Source organism: Nothobranchius furzeri, chromosome 5, assembly GCF_043380555.1.
Source record: "Nothobranchius furzeri strain GRZ-AD chromosome 5, NfurGRZ-RIMD1, whole genome shotgun sequence".
Classification (NCBI taxonomy): Eukaryota; Metazoa; Chordata; class Actinopteri; order Cyprinodontiformes; family Nothobranchiidae; genus Nothobranchius; species Nothobranchius furzeri.
Window position 1 is genome coordinate 68565892 of NC_091745.1, and position 18464 is coordinate 68584355.

Here is an 18464-nt window from a genome sequence, read left to right on the forward strand (position 1 = left end):
AATTTTCAACCTGCCCTGAAACAAGACGCTACCTTTAGCAGCGCTTGGGCTGGGAGTGCTCACAGGGCTCGGCTTGTGCTTGGGGGTGGCGGCTTTGGTCTCGGGTGACCCAGCAGGACTTGTTTTCTTCGAGGAAGGGCCGGGGGCAGACTGTCGCTCTTTGCTGAACTCAAATTTTCTTTTTGCTGGTGGTGGCTGAGCGAGAAAAGCAAAACAAATAAATAAATCCTCCTCCACTCACAGAATCCAAGAGCAGACAGTGCGGTTTATTTAGCCTCCCCATCCAAACACCAGCTTGCTTTTAAAACAGTAAGCTGGGTGGGTCCATAAAGTCAACTCAGCTTTTGTTGTTCTCCAAGAATCCAAACTGTAGCCTAAGTAAACATGCAACTAAGGTGCAGCAGGGAGGTTTCTCTAGCGCATTTTTGCCATATTTCTTAAAATGCTCTCCACACACTGAAGGAACCCATTAAACCAAACAGTACGCCAGAAAAGGAATCATTTTAATCGACTCTGAAACGAACAATCCAGGAAAAACCACATCCAGTCATTGAGAACATCCTGGATCCTGATCCGCCCCTCTGACCCTCAGCACAAACCCCTCTCGGTGCACAAATTGTTAATCCAGTAATCACACACTTGGTAATATAATCCACACTTTAATGGCAGTGACAACTTGCTCTTGACCCCAGCTATTTCTTAAGCTAGGTAATGTAATCAAGGATGCGAAAATGATATTTACTTTCAAAAAACTAATTAAAAATGAAATACTGGAATCATATACGTGCAAATCAATTATATAAAAGACAATAAATAAATAATAAAGCTATAGAAGATATGTGTAGATATATTCATGTGTGTATGTATAAATATGTATGTATGTTTGTTTATGTGTATATGTAGTGGATGCGTGTGTATATATGTACAGATGAAGTATGTGCGACCATATGGGCATGCGATGCACTTTAATGTACATACGTATGAATAGGTATATGTGTAAAAATCCTTTTGCTTTTTGAATTATTATTACTATTAATTTTTTGTTTTTTCTTTACAAATTGAACTCTCGTTAGCTAACCAGTCAAGCAATTACTTTGCATAGGCTAATTTATAATTCTTGTTATTTCAGTGTATAAATGTCATTTTAGTTCAAAAGGGGCAGATAACATTAGTTTTTTCTTTCTGTTCCGCTTTCATTTTCTTGGTTTGAGATAACTCATTTTATTGTTAGGATTGTTTTTTTTTCTCTATTTTAATAATAAATGAAATAAATAATTTAAAATAATAATTCTTCTGGCTCTGTATTCCAGGTTGTGCCAGTTTGTGTGCCTTACAGTGGCGTTTCCTGCTCAACTTGTTATTTTTGACCCGTTTCCTTGTCTGCGTCTCCCGCTTGTACAGGTTGTACTGAATCACAGGAGTCATTATTTTTTGCAGCACCGTGTGGTTCATCATTTGTCGATCCCATGTCCTCTTGTCTGCTTTCCAAATCATCGTGCTCCTCATCAGGTACCGCTGCTGGTGTCTTGAAATTGGTTTCATTAGTTTTAATTGGATTTTCTCTGAGTTCCTTCTGGTTTCTCTTGTATGTCATTTTGCTTTTCTTAACTTAGAGTGGTGGACTCCAACATATGTTCCACCATCTAGGCCAAGAACCACAACTGGACCTTTCCATTCATGACGATCAGTTGTTTAGTGATAGACGTCGTCTCCTGTTTTATATTTTATATCAGTGGATCGCAGCCATTTGCAAAAGGCTCTTCGGATCCTATCAGCACACTCAGCCTGAGTAAAGGCTTTTCTCGTGGCATGCAGTGTTGTAGAGTGCTGGGCCATCCACTGCTGGAGGTATATCAGTGAGAAGCAAAGGCAGGGTTGGGTTTTATCCATTGACAGGAGCTGTAGCACATTGTGCATGCAGATCTTTGCCATCAAAGCCCAGTTACAATCGTTGTCTCTTCTGACTTTAAGTAACATTTCAAGAGTGGGCCATAAATGCTTATCCAGCAGTAAATAAAATGCTTTACTATCTCCTTGGCTCTTTTGTGGTGACACTTCCTAAACAGAAGATGTTCTAGGCTGTTCAAACATTGTTGCCTTGTCTCGAGGAATGTCCAAAACAGCGTTTGCTCTCTTCAATGAAATTTTGCTCAAAAGCTTCGGTCGATCTGCTGGAACTACTTTCGTCTCTGTTTGGCATCTAGTTTCTCCTATTTTTGCTGGAATAATTACTTTTCTTGTGGATTGCACAATTTTTCCATCCCCAAACCGGAAAGCTCTTGCACTCTCAACTCTCTTTGGGATAGCCCACTCACTAGGGATGCTCCGATCACATGACTGGAAATTGGGTCCGATCATGTGGTTTCCAGGAAATCAGAATTGGTGGGAAAAACTGGATTTAACCATTTAAAACGATAAATATTTGTTTTTAAAATTATCCTGAGAAAGAGATCCAAACAGAAAAGCAATGGCTTAGTTATAAATTCAACAAGTTCCTCTACATCGGTAGTCTTAGTATCACAGACAACAATGCTGTGTGTCCCACAGTTTAAGGTAGACTGGGAATTTATGCACCATAACATGTGGCAGTTAGCTAACACAGAACGTAGCTGTCACCTCAAAGGAGAGAAAATATCTGTAATTTGGATGCATTTGTAAAACAACAGCAAAGGGAGTGTAATGATCACATGTACTGTGTGCAAACAGGGCATTTAATGAGGTGGTTTAAGGAGGCGATTCGCCACCTTATTAAAAAAAACTGACAGCAAACAGTAAAGGATACATTAAGAAACCAAGAAGAGTCTACGGAGAGCAAAAATGAAAAAAATAGCAGTATATTTATCACAGTGAATGAGCGTCTGTGGTTGCAAACATCGGGATCTGCAATCTCCTTAAGTCACGGTGCCATCTGGTTTCTCCTCCTACATTTGTAGACGCAGAAGAACTATCTGTGTTTTGTAGGAAAAAAGTTGCTCTGCTGCCGACCGTTATGAGCCGTGCCATCCTTGCTGCTGAAAACATCAGCACACCGAATAAACGATTTAAAATATGAGCGACAAGGCTACTTTTACATTAATTCTTAAAAATAACACATTTCTTATTAATGCAGTTCCTAAACAAGTGATGTTTTATGGCAAAACAACTAAAGTATTGACAGGAATACAGAAGAAAGAACCGCGTTAATGATTTGAAAAACTTAAAGGACAACTCTAGTGTGTTCTCCCTTCTTCTTAATGCATTTCTAAAGTATCGGGTCAGGACTCGATATCGGCAGATTCTTTTAATCAAATGACTCGGAATCGGATCGGGAGCAAAAAAATGTGATCAGAACATCCGTGGTCATTTGACTTGTTTAGTTTCTAAAACGTAGCGTTCTTGAATGGCAAGAAAAACACCTTCTATTCCACCTTTAACCACTGATACAGATGTTAGAACGTAGAGGGAGGGCACGCAGATGTTCAAATCCCCGTAAAGGATTAAGTGTGAAAGAACATCCATCTGCTTTCATTCTCCAACTTTTATGATTGCTTGCGTCATTGAATAAAAAAATCCATTGCAGAGATGTTTAACGTCCAACTTTTTACGCTTTAGCAGAATAAACATAATTTCTAACGATAGGCAAGCTGAAACTTCTACGCCAAACTTTAACATCGTGGTTGTTTCCACTTTCTCAGCCTAACTTCTGGTGGTCTAAATAAAGAAAGTGGAGAACGGCTCGCTGACGGAACAGGTGGCCGCTCTTCAGAGCAGAAACTGATGAGGATATTTAGTACCTGCGGTGAGGCAGAGCTGGAGGAGGGCGCTTGACCCGATGAGTGAGAGCTGCTGCCTCCTGTCTGCAGAGCTGCTGCAGCGTAGCTCAACTTGTCACTCTGAGGAGTTGCTAAACACAGAAGAGCAGCAGACTGTGAGGAAATACGACAGAACTATTAACCTTAAATAGCCTGACAATAAAAAATATGCCTTTTAGGTCTCTTGGTGCTTTTAAGCAGCTTAAAATAAAAACTAATTAATGCTCTCTTAGGCTTCTTTATTATCTAATGTCATTACGGCTTTAGCACCACTGAGAGCTGTGAGAAAGCGACTGCTCCGGGGGCTGGCAGATAAAAACAAACGGGTTCACCTTTAAGGGAAGTGCTGGGCTTGGCTGCCTTGTCTCGGCTGAAGAAGAGGCTGCCGGGTTGAATGCTGGACCCAGATGGCGGAGACTCGTCCTTCACCTTGAACTGTCCCAGCTTTGTTAGTTTCTGACAGGAAAGGAGAAGGGTTCAGCGCTGAAACTAAAATCAGACATTTTTCTGTTTCTAAATCAGGAAGTTCACGTTACATTAAATAGGTTCGTTTACTTTAAAAATAGAAGACTTGCCTAGAAAATTCTAATTGTCAAACAAAAGGAACAAATCCAGCGATGCAACGATAACGTCGTTGTTACACCCAATAACTGATATTTTTAACAATATTAGAAAGAATATAAGAAAATATATTAATACACGGATATACTGTAATACTTTGTGTAATGATACTGAGTAGATATGTAAAAGCAGTGTATCGATTTTCATTGAGAATTTACATGCACACGTTTATTTCTTTTATGCGGAGCAATTCAACGCCCGACCGCTAGGTGGCAGCAGATTTAACCACCTTCACTCTGGCCCCTACTTCACACTGGAAGCATCAGCGGCGCAGAACGGCAACAGAACGTCACCGTAAGCGATTCAAGCCAGCCGCGACGCGCCCCAGAAGCGCTGCGTTGCTAACGATAGGATTGGGTTCTATTTTTGCCGTGACTCACTTCTGGGACACGACAATTTACGCAGTTAACGTAGGACTAGACAGGAAATCACATACAGTTTCAGTGTAAAATCCCCAGTAACTTTCAAAATAAAAGACCATTGCAGCGATGGGATTTCATATCCATGTAGATTACATCAAAACAAGTGACCGAATGACCCTTTTTACTCCCAGCATCGTTCCAGAAGTGCGGCAATGTGTTTTTATGGCTTTAATCCTGGCAGTGGAGAGGAACAATATTATATATGACATCAAACAGCGATAACAAATGTGATTTCCTTCTTTTTTGGTTTAATGGCAGATGAAATAAACTCGAGGGATTTAGTGATTTCACGAATCCAGCGAGGAGCACGGCAGAGACGTCGCTCCGTGGCTGAGATCCTCCTGGCGTGTGCTGGCGCTCAGTGAAAGTCGTGAGTAAACTGTTCCGCACCACCGATGCTTCCAGTGAGAAGTAGGAGCAACAAAATCTTGCTCTAACACTCGACACACTTGGAGAAACCTGAACTGAGTTTTTCAATTCTGTTCTGTCAAAAACATCACAAACATTGTCTGACATTTATTGCATCGTCTCCCTTATATTGTGATAGTTATCACATTGCCAGATTCTTGCCAATAAACACTCCAAAGACAAGAAATACATATAAATATAATCTATTACTATCACACACACACACACACCACAGACATGTATGCTTCCTACATGATTACCATCACTTTCATATCAACAACTACGCATCATCACCCCCCTTCCCTTCTGAAGCCGATACACAACTAGAAAAATATTGTTTGTTAATGTCGGCCCAGTTTCACAAATGGAACCGACACGATATGTTAAAAAATGACCAATGTTGGCCGATACCAATAATGATGCCGATCTATCGTGACTCCCTTAATCACACTATGATCTACGATGGTGAATGGCTGCTCGTCCAGTTATATTTACTGTCCTGTCTGCTATTAAAGATCAGGTTGTGGGAATATATCTGAAATATTCCCACACAGGAGACTTCAACTGTTTCCTAGGTGGAAATGGAGCAGTCCTGATTGTTGCCGGTGTCGGTACAGGATCTGCTCGGGTGCAAGATCGGCTCGGGGTCCTTCGACTGCTGATGACGTCAAAGTAGTTGATTGGCTGAACATGAACCTTACGGAAGTGACGTAATCGCGTTACATTGTTATCACGTTACGTTGGTCCAGGCATATTTTTCTGTTGGAAAGATGGACAACTTTTACAAAGAAATCCATCATTACCTCTTTGAAAATACACTTTTAGCATAGAGCTGCATGTATATTAGGGCTGAACGATAAACTGCATGAGCAGTTAAATTGCGATGTGACAAAATTAGATTTTCTAATCGCAAAGGCTGCAATTTGGCAGCGAGTGGTTAGCGCAATGCTAATATACATGGAAAAACCCATAGGAACGCTAATGCTAATGTCACCGATTACATTCTTCCAAATTATGAATTAGAAACGTGCCACATGATTACATTTGGAGTCTAATAGAAAGTAAAACTACCATCAATCAAATAAGTACAGACAGGTATTTTAGTAAAGCCAGAAAACTTTTAACTCCAGAGTTTTGGCTAGCAGCTATGAGCGTACCTGAACTACGCATGGACAAGACGTCAAAAACTCTAAACACAAAATACTTCAATAAACGGGACACACTTCTTTCCTGCAAATACAATTTCACAGGTGTTGCTAATACCTATGATCCTTCAAGGGATGTGCTCAAAGAGGAGTTCAACATTATGAATAAAATATAGCGTTTTATTTTACAAATACCATTATAAACACAAACTTACGTCTTAAGAAACATTATTTTAATAACGAAACAGCTAAATTCTTTCCAACAGTATAAAGATTTGTAGTGTATCTTGTCCGAGTGGGTTTGCCGTACTTTGACGTCATCGGCAGTCGAAGGACCCCGAGCCGATCTTGCACCCGAGCAGATCCTGGACCGACACCGTCACTGCTTCTGCTGCGTGCGCGCCTTCAGTTTCACTTTTGTTTTTGTCTGTGCAGGTCGCGCTTGACCTTTAGTTTTTTTAGGGGTGTCCCAATACAACTTTTTTCACTTCCGATACGATACCGATATTGCAGCCTTCAGTATTGGCCGATACCGATATCAATCCGATACGACATCAGCACAAATCATACATACTTTTATCCATTTTGTAGTGTGGAATGTATGAAAGGCTTGATCAAGTGATATTACTCAATCGGAGAACAAAAGCCAATAACAGCAAGTATGAAAAAAATGACAATATTTTTAACCATTGGTTGCAAAAATATGAACCCTAGCGGACCTGTTATATCAGAGATTTTTGATGCAGTCCGATATAATCCGATACTGTGTTTTTGGGCCGATATCGAAATGCTTTCAATATCTATATCGAAACAGGACATCCCTAGTTTTTTTATAGGCCTTGTTGGAGACGTTTTTACGGGGGGATTAAACGCGGTTAACAGTCAAACCGGTTAATCCCTGCAACCCTACCAGGGTGTTGATGCCTACTGATGGACACAAGCTCCCTGTAACCCGACTGAGGAAGAGTGGGACCACTGAGGTCAAGAACTCACTGGAGACGATGTTGGAGGATCGTTTTTGTCGGGTGGTGAGTGGAACTTCACAAAGGCAATCCCGTAGGCGATGCTCTGTAAAATGCAGCAGACAAAACAGACACCTTGTTTTAGTCGAAGTCTCTGTGCAGCTATGAAACAAAGTCATAGCATAAGCACAACTTTCAAAGAGACAACAACTTTTACTCCAACCACATGGCAGCAATCTAGACGTGGTGACGGCAACTTGCTAAACATCAATCTGAGCATCAAAAGAAAGGATTAAAGTGGTTGTTAGTGCTAAGTGAGCTGGTCTGAGGTCTTCATTCACCGATGATCTACAGAAATTTCCACCAACAACCACAGCTACTTCCAGCAGGATAATGCACCATCACACAAAGCTCAGATCATCTTTAACTGGCTTCCAGAACATGACCATAAGTTCACTGGACTCAGTCACCAGATCTCAATCTAGATATTTACCTAAGGGATGTGGTGAAACTAATAATATAAGCCTAATAATACCTCATAGGACATCCAGTCTGTGTATAACTGTCACGTGCAACACAAGTAAGTTTCTGCACACCGTTAGAATTTAAATTACTTTTATTTAGATTTTTTATCATCTCAACCACCACAAATGTAACATTGCTTAATATGTACACCAATAACGTATATCCTTCAGTCTTTATATTTACAATACCGTGATTTGAGATGTATACTGATTTTTAAACAGGCCCTTACCTTGCTGTATGGCTGGCTGCAGACAAGTTTCACTCTGTCCCATTTCTCCTGGGCTGTGCTCTTCTGCAGCTGGTTGGGACCAAAGAAGCGTACGCGGTTCAGGTTGGTGCCATTGCGGCTCTCAGTGGGGGACATGAAGGACGAAGTGACAAGAAGGACCTAAAGAGGCAATTTAAACCAACGTAGATAAACAGGAATGACAAAGAATCAAACTAATCAGGAGCAGAGACTTATAACAGTTTAGTTTGTAGGTAAAACCTCATAGTCCTGGTCTCTGACAGCTGAAGAATTTCCCACCAACACCTCGATGAAAGCCGATCCTTCATTTCCGATATCAATGCTGTGCACCTGCTCCTCCTTCTCAAACTAAAAAAAAAAAAGGTTAAAAGAACAGTTCACATAAATGACTTCTGCCTGGCCTCCAGACAGTCGTTTATAACTTTAGGGGGAAACTACACAATTGAAAAAGATGTGAACATTTACGAAAAACATTCAATACTTGTCAGAAATAAGATGACCCTTGGAGGCGTTTAAACATTAAATATTTTACGGTTTTGTTTGGAGGTCAGACTTGGAAGAGCGATGGAAAAAAGATACGGCACTCGAGTAAGTTTCACTGCATTTATATAAAAATCTTGTACTTTGTCCCAAATCAAATTTGAGACGTTTCAAGGTGAATTTTTACGATTTTACAGCAGCTTACACTGTTGGGGATTCATGATCAGTGCATACTTACAGGTGCTGGTCAGAAAATTACAATGTCATAACAAAGCTGGTTTCTTTCACTAATTTTAATCAAAAAGTTAAACTTGCATGCGAGATTCATTCATTACACACAGCCCGATATATTTCAAATGTTTATTTCTTTAAAGGTGCATTATGTAGAAATGAAGTAAAAATGTGGTAATATTTGTTTACTGCACCGCAACCATTTTAAACAACTCTGGAGATTTTTTGCTGGCCGTTGTCAAATTACAATTGTCGGCGCAGCAGTATTAGCTCACAGGAGACACGGCAACCCCACACTCACTGATGGTAAACAGCAGTCACGTTCCTCCTTCCTTTGTTAAGACATGAGAAAAGCTGACAATCCCCACAGCCAGCTGGATATGAAATACGTTTCAGTATAATCTTCCTTCCAAAATGACTGAAACATTACTCTTTTGGGATTTTCTCACTGTAAAATTCTCCCTATATTCTTACATACTGCACCTTTAATGTTGATTATAACGGCCAACTAATGAAAATCCAAAGTTCAGTATCGCAGAAAATTTGAATATCAATTAAGACTAGGGGTGTAACGGTTCACGAGGGAGTGTTAAACCGTTTCGGTTCGGTCCACTTGCGTATCGTTTCGGTTTATTTTTTCCGTTAAATAATGAATATTTATTGGTGTGATTCAAGTGCAGCGGATAAAAATTCCTACATGAGTTTCTGCACGGACACTGAATTGAGTGACGCATGATGGCTGCACGCGCCCAGTCTCTGTAAAAAAAAAGGCGATGTGCAAATTCTGACCAACACCTTTCAGAGCGGATCAAACCAGCTGGCTGTCGCTGCTTCTGGAGTCTGTAGAGATGCTGAACGGAGCGTCACCTGTCTCCCTTCTCTCACACTGCAGGCACGCAGCAGCAAAAATGTAAACAAACACGTCTGCTGAACTTTCCCCTTGACAACTGATGTAAAGTTTTCAACCTACAACCAAACACCCAGGAAGCACGTTCGTTTTAAAGAAGAAACTCTGGGTGGTGTGAGGTGAGTTTTTAAGGCTCGCTGCAGAAATAAACTGTGAAACTAATGCTACGGAAGTTCCGGAGGGCCAAAAAGGCGCTATTACATAAATTACACTTTTTTTTTAAATCACCCGCAACAAAAAATTCGAATTAATTCATTCAATTGATTTATTGCCCAGGCCTAGTCCAGGATATTGCATCCTCCTCTTCACAATATCCCATAGGTGTTCAAGTGAGTTTCCTGGTCAATCAAGAACGGGAATACCATGGTCACTGACCCTGTGTGCAGGTGCCAAGTTCTGTTGGAAAATTAAATCTGCATCTCCATAAATTTGGTCAGCTGCAGGAAGCATGAAGTGCTCTAAAACTTCCTGGTAGACAGCTACGTAGACCTTATACCTCAGAAAACACAATGGACCAACATCAGCAGATGACACTGCACCCCAAACCATCAATGACTGTGGAAACTTTACACTGTACCTCAAGCAATGCGGATTATGTTTCTCTCCTCTCTTCCTCCAGACTCTGGGACCTTGATTTCCAAAGGAACATAACTTTGGATCACTCAGCAGCAGTCCAGTCCTTGTCTTTAACCCAGGCAAGACGCTTCTGAAGCGGTCATTTCTTCAAAAGTGGATTGACACAAGGAATGCGACAGCTGAAGCCCATTTCTTGAATATGTCTGTGTGTGGGTGGTTCTTGAAGCACTGACTCCAGCTGCAGTCCACTCTTAGTGAATCTCCACATTTTTTAATGGGTTTTGTTTCACAATTCTCTCCTGGGTGCAGTTACCCCTATTGCTATTACAAGTTTTTCTACCACATCTTGTCCTTCCTTTTGTCTCTCTATTAATGTGCTTGGACACAGAGCTCTGTGAACAACCAGCCTCCTTATCATGACCGTTTGTGTCTTGCCCTCCTTGTGGAAGATGTCAATGGTCATCTTTTGAATAACTGTCAAGTTAGCAGTATTCCCCATGGTTCTGTAGCTTACAGAACAAGACTGAGACCATTAAAAGGCTCTTTTTTTTTGGCTGATTAGAGTGTGGCACCTGGGGGCCTTCAATATTGAACATTTTCACAATATTCTAATATCCTGAGATACTGAATTTGGGATTTTCATTAGTTGTCAGTTATAATCATCAAAATTGAAGAAATAAACATTTGAAATACATCAGTCCGTGTGTTAAGAATGCATCTAATATACAAGTTTCACTTTTAAAAGTAATTACCTTTTTCATGAAATTCTAATTTAATGATCAGCACATGAACATGCTCAAATCACTTGACTTTAAAATGTTATTGTGCTACATTCAGATATGTCAATTAAAGTTGAGTTCAAACGCATGCTTAAAGATCCATCTCTTTCAAAACCCTAAAAACATCATTCTATAATTTAAGCATTTTCTAGGATTTACAACTGAAATAAAAGCCTGATTTAAATATCTCTGTTCAGTGTCACCTGGGCAAATAAAAACAAACTACCGACATTTGACATCAAAAGGGCCAAAAACCAACCTGCAGAATGACTGATGTCTGTTTCTCTCCGGGTCTTGCTGCTTTCCACTTTCTGTAGGTGTCTGAGCTCAGGAGATTGTCTGCTTTATGCGTCTGTTTTATGTTGAAAGTGGGTTTAGTGGAAGCTCAACAGCAGCTGAACATCGACTTTACATGATACAAAAAAAAACTTACACTGTCCTCTGAGCTGCAGGACACGACATGTTTCAGTTGGATTTCTGGCATATTTTGACAAGTTCAAACTTACTTAACCATAAAAACCGTCAACCGAGCGCTTTAAAGATCTAGCGAATCCGTATCAGGTTCAAGACACATAAAACGAAACCAGATTTCGTTTAGTGGCTGTACTTCTCTCGTTAGTCTGCGTTAAACAAGCTGTTGACTAAGCTGATAGCATGCTAGCAAACAATAGATAGTGAACTTTTCCTCATTCGTTTGGTAATTCGTTGTATTTAAATGACTGCTGCGCACAAAATGTTTACACTGCTGTATGCTTGACAAATACCCGTTTCTTTGTCAGCAAAGTAAACTACTGAATTTTCGTGTTAACACGCTTAATTTAACGTAAAACGAGCGAAAGGGTGTCCACATTTTCCCACCAAAAGGCTGCACATTTGACAACCTGACGTAACTTCCAAACAACCGATTTTCTGTCCAATGAGAGCGTTTCTTTTTCTTCTTCTTTTACCATAATTACTTTACACACGTGAGCGCCCCCAAACGGGAGAACTGTGAACTGAGACATCACTAATAAATAGTTTTAAAGATTTAAAAATGTTAACTTACTTTTCTTTTGTTTATATCCTGAAAATGTGTTTTATTTTATAAATTTTAGGGCAGAATTATTTTAGTATTTAAATGTGTGGCAGTGTGAGCGTCCTGTCACAGTGTCCCGATTGATATGCGCCCTGGCTGGCTACTAAGCCAAAGAGATGTTTGACTGACTGGTTCGGTTCGCGCGCGTGACCCTGCTCGGGCCTGCATGTAAATATAAAATGTTATTTTAATACTGTGTAGTACTATTAGTTATTTATTGTATTTAATCTTTTAAATTTAAATTATTTCTGTTGTTTTGTTCATATTTTTGCTAATAATAACAACCCACTTTTATTGTCATATCAATTGTTTTCAGTATATGTCATATATACTTAACTGAAAATGTTCTAAATCTGAAAATAGTTATCGACTGAAGCTGTTTATTTTGCTTTTTCTTGGACAATGATATAAAAGAACACCAAATGTTTTTGATTATTGTAAAATAAAGTTGTGAGGAAAAAAGTTAATACAATCACAGTTTTTACATTCCTGCCCAAACATAAAAGCAGTGATTCTTTATTTCAAAATGTTTTATATTCAATAACAACTTTATTAATGCTCAAATTAATTATCACGGGCAAAAACAAACAAACAAAAAACATCCATAAAACGAAAAATTTCACTTTATCATCAGAAGGGTTAAAGCCAGTCTGTGGGATTGGTGCAAAGTATCATAACACCGGTTGTCCTAAAGTTTAATCAGAAGTTGAACTTTAAGATCATCTGACTAGTAAAACGTTTGGGCTGAAAAGAAAAATTACTGACGTAACAAAAATTGTAAGAGTGCTTAAGCTCAACAAGATTCCAGATATCTGAATCAGTGAATGCTGCAGCAACATGTGGCGGGAAACATGAATGACTGATCCTCCGGAGTTCGGAACCATTTTTAATCATTATTTTATGAGAAGAAACAGTTCAGAGGACCTCCAGGTAGATGCCTGTCTCTGGATCAGCACCCTGCACCTCCCTTGTTGCTCTGACCCCTACACCACCTTGTCTATCAACACGTCCATCCTCTCTACCTCTTTTTCTCTCCCCACCTCTTCGACCCATTGGACGGAGCTAAAAAGGGAAAAGAAAAACAGATTATCAGAATAAAAAGTGGGGACATCCACAGATGTCTTCTGTGAGAAACACTTCCTTTGAAAGTACAAATTCATACCTGCTCATTGTGGACAAAAAGTGGTGTGCAGTTCTGGTACACTAGTTGGTAGCTTCCATTGGTGTAAACATGCGTCACTTCAGTGCAGTTAATGTACAGAGGCATGCTCTCCTGATAAATCCCCAATCCCATTGGGTACACAGCTGTTGTTCTGCTTAGAACCCGCCTGAGATGAGCAGATGAGGCTTAAAGCTACGAGTTTTATTAAGCAAAACATTTATTTAACCAACATTTTTGCTTCACTTACTTGTTAGCTTTTTTTCTGCAGCAGAACCCGAGAAGGGCCAGGAGGAAAATGAGCAGACCGACGAGAGCAGCAGGTGAAATGATCCAAATCAAAGCAGCCGTTTCTGAACCTGAACAAGAGCAGAACTTTCAGATTTTATTCATTAAACCTATTTTTTAAATAACCCTTTAAGTAATGTAGCAATAAAAACAGGTGTGACGAGAGCAAGAGACAGCCATGCTTTAAACACACCTTCGTCTCCCTGCAGCAAAACAAGGGAGTCATTTCCAAGGGCATTGAATGCAAAACACATCACTCTCAACGGTTTGTCCATGCGGCCTCTCAGAGACGCCGTCAGCATGCCGGACTCAGATGTTGTGGACATGTTGTAATCCTGACGTGGAGCTGTCTCGTTGACGCTCCAGGTGACAGCTGATTTAGGGTTTGAGTCGACGGAACACCGGCAAAGAACCTCAGAAGCCCCCACAACACAAGAAGAGGATAGCTGGACGATGGTAGGCTTATCTGTCAGAGAGAAAAAGATTTAGTTTAAAGAAGTTAATTAAAATCAGTAATATTGAGAGAACCATAGATTTGCATGTTCTCTGGATTGATTTATTTTTCTCATATTCAATGACTTCTTTGTTTATATTTTTTATGTGATTCATATTTTTGCTGCAGTGATGTCAAAGTGTAGACCACACCCAATCAGTCAGTGAATTAAAAAAAACTGAGAAATCAATTTGATTTCCGTTTTAGTTTGGTGAGAGTTGGTCAAAGTCAACATTTACATTGTACGTTTAGCGCCGTGGGCTGGGATTCTCCTCGACCGATGGCGTTCTGAGCAGAGCAGCGAACCCTCATGTCTCTGGTCACGTTATAAACTCGCAGGAAATGCGTCCGCCAGTTGAGGTGGACAGTGCGGCCGTGCTGAGTGTAGGACCAGCGATAGTCTGACACGGGAGGGTCGGCCTTGCAAGAGCACAAAAGCAAGGCAGTTCCCCCCTGCTGCACAGTCAATGACTCAATCTGAACCTTCACATCTTTTGGTGGAACTAAAATCACGAAAGAGAGAAATTAATTCAGTTATCGTCCAAAACAAGAACAAGGTGAGTGTTGAAACTGTGCTTACATGTCACATGCATCTCCTTTGTAGTCGATAACACTTTGGCTCCGGGATGTTTGACTTCGCACCTGATTCTGGGTTTCACCAGGTGTGACACGGTGAAGGACAGAGAGGACAGTAACATCCATCTTTGGGCGTCAGGGGTGATTACTTTCACTTCCTCAAGCTCCGTGATGTTCAACTGGGCTCTTCCCTCCCACTTCCACTGCATGGTGGGAGGTCTGGAGGGGCAGTAATAGTTTATGGAGCAGTTCAGGGTGACCAACTGTCCATCTGTGGCTGACAGAGCACCGCTGATGACGGGAGGTTCGAGGGTTTCTGTCAGCAGAAAAAGTCTCCATCATTTCTGTTCATTACCTCTTCTGATTAAATACTTTCTAATTCTAGAAAAAGCAAGACTGTCATTACATATTTTAGGTCACACATGGAGCTGAAATTGTATAACTATGGACAAAGGTTTTGAGGATGAAACAAATTAATTGTAAAAAATTGCTGCCTCATTTATTAAGATAATTAAATTAAATAAAAAGGGATGTTTGATATTATCGGTCTACCAATAATATCAACCGATATCAGCATTAAAATGTAATATCTGTATCAATTTTCAGTTTTTAATGGTCCGACTTTAACATACCATACACATATTATACATCAAACTATTCAACTACTTCTCCTCTCTCTCAAAATGTCAAAATACGACAGGACTGAGGTAAAGTCTTTGAGAAATTTTACTTTATTTGACACAACTTGTGAAATTAACATTTGCCCTGTGTGTTGAATGTGCACTGTCATTCACAATTTAGCCTAAGCACAGCCATGAACAAAGAATGGGACTGTTGTGTTCTGAACACTAGGGGCAGTGTAGGCTCATACTGACATGTTGTAGGCAGAAGAAGAGTGCGAGTGCGTAGCGTGTCCTGATTCTCCAGTGCGGAAGTTGAGCACAGCCCTTTTGCACCCGTGATCTGTACTTTGCCCAAGTCTGCATCAATGTGGACTTTGAGTATTACCCACAATCCATCCAAAAGTGTCTTTTCTGAATATATGTATTTTCAAAAGTAGTTTATTTTAGGAAGCTTAATTGATCTTGATTTTCTTATCATGTACTGTGATGTAATGTAAGCAATATGTCTTTTTTTTGTTAAGCATGCCCCTGACCCTCAGAGCTCTGTGCAATAGGAAACTGAGCGCCGACCAGAACTAACCAATAGCGTTAGACTACCGCTTACCTGCCTCAAATTTAAGGAATACCTCGCTGATGCAGTTGATGAACTTTCCACGGACAAGTAAGTTTTTAAAATATAAATACATGTAAACACAACATGGCATGAGAATAATACTTGTAAAACAACATGTTTTAGCTCTGTTTGTCGGCTACAGAAGCACATTTATAACTAAAAACTGTGATGTTGCCATTTTAAAAAAACAGACCCAGAGATTATTTGTGTGATATGCTTGTCAGCCACTAGATGGTGCCATCAGATAAGAGAAATACTCCGTAAAGAGACTATGTGAAATAATTGGTTGTTTGAAAATTGTTCATATGTATATTTTTTTCTAAGTAGCGCAACGACCAGGATCCCGGCATGCTTTGAGGTTGATGACGCTAAGCTCCCAGTTCTAATTCGGCAAGTATTTGCACACTTGTGCACTATGCACTCAAAGCCTTACTGCACACTTCCTCCAAGTGCACTTTAGAAGACCGTGGGGTGCTGTGTGAGGATTGGGAGTGGGCCCAAAATGCATGCTGTATGTGACTGCTCCTTCTCTGTAATAAAGTTTCTGTGGCTGCTTTTCCTATCTACTTTAAAATGCAACAGGTACTTAAGTATCATCCCAGAGGAACTCCTTCAAACCATCCAAGACCAGTTTGTGAATGAGTGATGTATTTCGAAATCGTTCACTTGTCATGAGGCTAAATTAGTGGTTTGAAGAACAAAACATTCAAATTTAGGGTCAATGACCCTGAAACTACACAGATTTCAATCCTTGAGAGTCTGACTGAGACACAAAGCTCTAAAATTCGGACTAACTCCAAGCGTTGATTATGAGAAATGGGCTGCCATCAGTCAGGATTAGAACGAAAAGTTTAGCATAACTGGACAGACTGCAGAGGTCTTCAAAGCAAAGATCCAATCATTTAAGTATTGACTGTTTGATACGTTCAGTATAACATCTAAAAAGACCTAAAAGCACTAAAGCAGCAAACTTTTGACAAGCCAATACTTGCTTAATTCTCATAATCTTTGACTACGGTATGAGTGAAACATTCTCCATGCCGTCTAGAAACATACAGTGTTGTTGTAAACCAGACAAAGGAAGAGCACTGTCCTCCCCACTCACCAATGATGTCTAGATTAATACTCCGTGGCTTTCCCCAGAGTAAGACATCCTCTTTCTTCAGAGCAACTTCAAACACCTTTGGATCACCTGCCCTGACTCCCTCTATCTGCACTGAACAGTCTCCATCTGAAATCCGACCAAAGAGGGACGTCCGGCCTTGGAAATTTCTGCTCACTTGATCTCTGCTTTCGCTGTTAAAAGCAGTGCTCCGCAGAGGGAACAGATGACTGCCGTCTCTGAACCTTAGTCGCACATCCACCCTCTTCTTCGGTCCCTGGAGAGGATCAGGAGCTGCAGGTGTGAAGGAGCAAGGAATCACCACGCAGGAGTCCACTAGAGCTTTGACGCGGTCGGGGACTGAGGGCACAAGTGAGACAGCCTCGACCTCCCTCCTCAAGACTGTTGTGGTGTTGGAGAACACACGGTTATTGGGGAATCAGACATCGCTGTGTGAGATTGTAGGTTTAGAAGTAGGAGAGCTGAGAGAATTAGCAGCTAAAAGCTGTTTTATTTCTCTTTATTAAGACTAAAAATAGTATATTGCTCTTAACATTTGAATGCATTTAATTCTAATGTTTCGTAGGAGAAAATATTTAGGATTGGCAAAAAGAAATCTGACTTTAATGGAAAACTGTGTTTTGCAATAGGCATACATTTAGAAAATGGAACAGAGTAATTATACTTTTTATCCATCAGACTTATCCAGATTGTCTTTTTCTCTCAGCAGAAAACTATTAAACTTCACTCTTTTTTTCTCCATTTTGCTCTAAATATGCAGCTTCTGCAGAAACATTTTATAAAAAACAATGTTCACAAATTTTAAGGTTGCCTTTTTCAAATACTCTCAGCTGGACATTACACAAATAAAGAAAACGTGTTCTTGAAATTAAAATAACAAGACAACTTTAGGAAAATTTTTATAAAATAGTTTACTTACCCATGACAAGCGAACATGCTAAAAGGACAGAGTCTGCATGCATGGCTGCAACCCTGCTGTGCAAACACAGACAGAGAAGAACGACAAGAGGGGCAAAGGAGAGGAAGCTGGGTTGTTCCATCATCTCACTCCTGCCTATCAAACCTCCACCTACTCATAAGTATGATATTTATTCATTTAGCTAATCTGAATCATCCATATATCCTTGTTTGCAGATGCAAAAAGAACACATCTCTTCCTGAGGCATCCGATCAGACTGAAAACATTTTTCAGATAGAAAAATAAGTGGAACTGGTTTGTAAAGGAAAGAAAGACATCAGCAAGATGACACATGACAACGTCTGAGTCATTCTCTCATGCTGCTGCTCATTTCCTCAGTGGATCTAAATGTGCTTATTTCTGGTTTTTCCTCTTTGTAACATTGATCCATTTGAAGCTTCTGATGCTCTTAAAAAAATAATAATAAAAACAAAACAGAAATACAAGTTAAACGGAAAAAAG

General features: G+C 40.1%; 2 protein-coding genes across 2 annotated transcripts in view; both read right to left on the minus strand.

Moving 5' to 3' along the window:
* xrcc1 (X-ray repair complementing defective repair in Chinese hamster cells 1) overlaps positions 1–11806 on the minus strand; it is a 34590-nt gene extending 22784 nt beyond the window's left edge. Inside the window, exons 1-8 of the mRNA XM_015950012.3 lie at positions 11528–11806; positions 11354–11446; positions 8362–8469; positions 8104–8262; positions 7381–7455; positions 4124–4247; positions 3774–3883; positions 33–195 (exon numbers count right to left, since the gene is read on the minus strand). Of these exons, the coding sequence (XP_015805498.3) occupies positions 33–195; positions 3774–3883; positions 4124–4247; positions 7381–7455; positions 8104–8262; positions 8362–8469; positions 11354–11446; positions 11528–11578 (883 nt within the window). The 5' untranslated portion in view covers positions 11579–11806. The remainder of the gene's footprint in view (positions 1–32; positions 196–3773; positions 3884–4123; positions 4248–7380; positions 7456–8103; positions 8263–8361; positions 8470–11353; positions 11447–11527) is intronic.
* An 841-nt stretch (positions 11807–12647) lies between these two features.
* Positions 12648–18219, minus strand: LOC107379308 (sialic acid-binding Ig-like lectin 5). The gene is made up of 8 exons (XM_015950013.3): positions 17964–18219; positions 17027–17425; positions 14690–15001; positions 14349–14612; positions 13810–14082; positions 13579–13687; positions 13332–13497; positions 12648–13231 (listed from the first exon to the last, which is right to left on the minus strand). Exons 1-8 carry the CDS (start codon positions 18085–18087, stop codon positions 13085–13087), a joined length of 1794 nt encoding a protein of 597 aa, XP_015805499.3. The 5' UTR covers positions 18088–18219; the 3' UTR covers positions 12648–13084.
* Between the last annotated feature and the right edge of the window lie 245 nt (positions 18220–18464).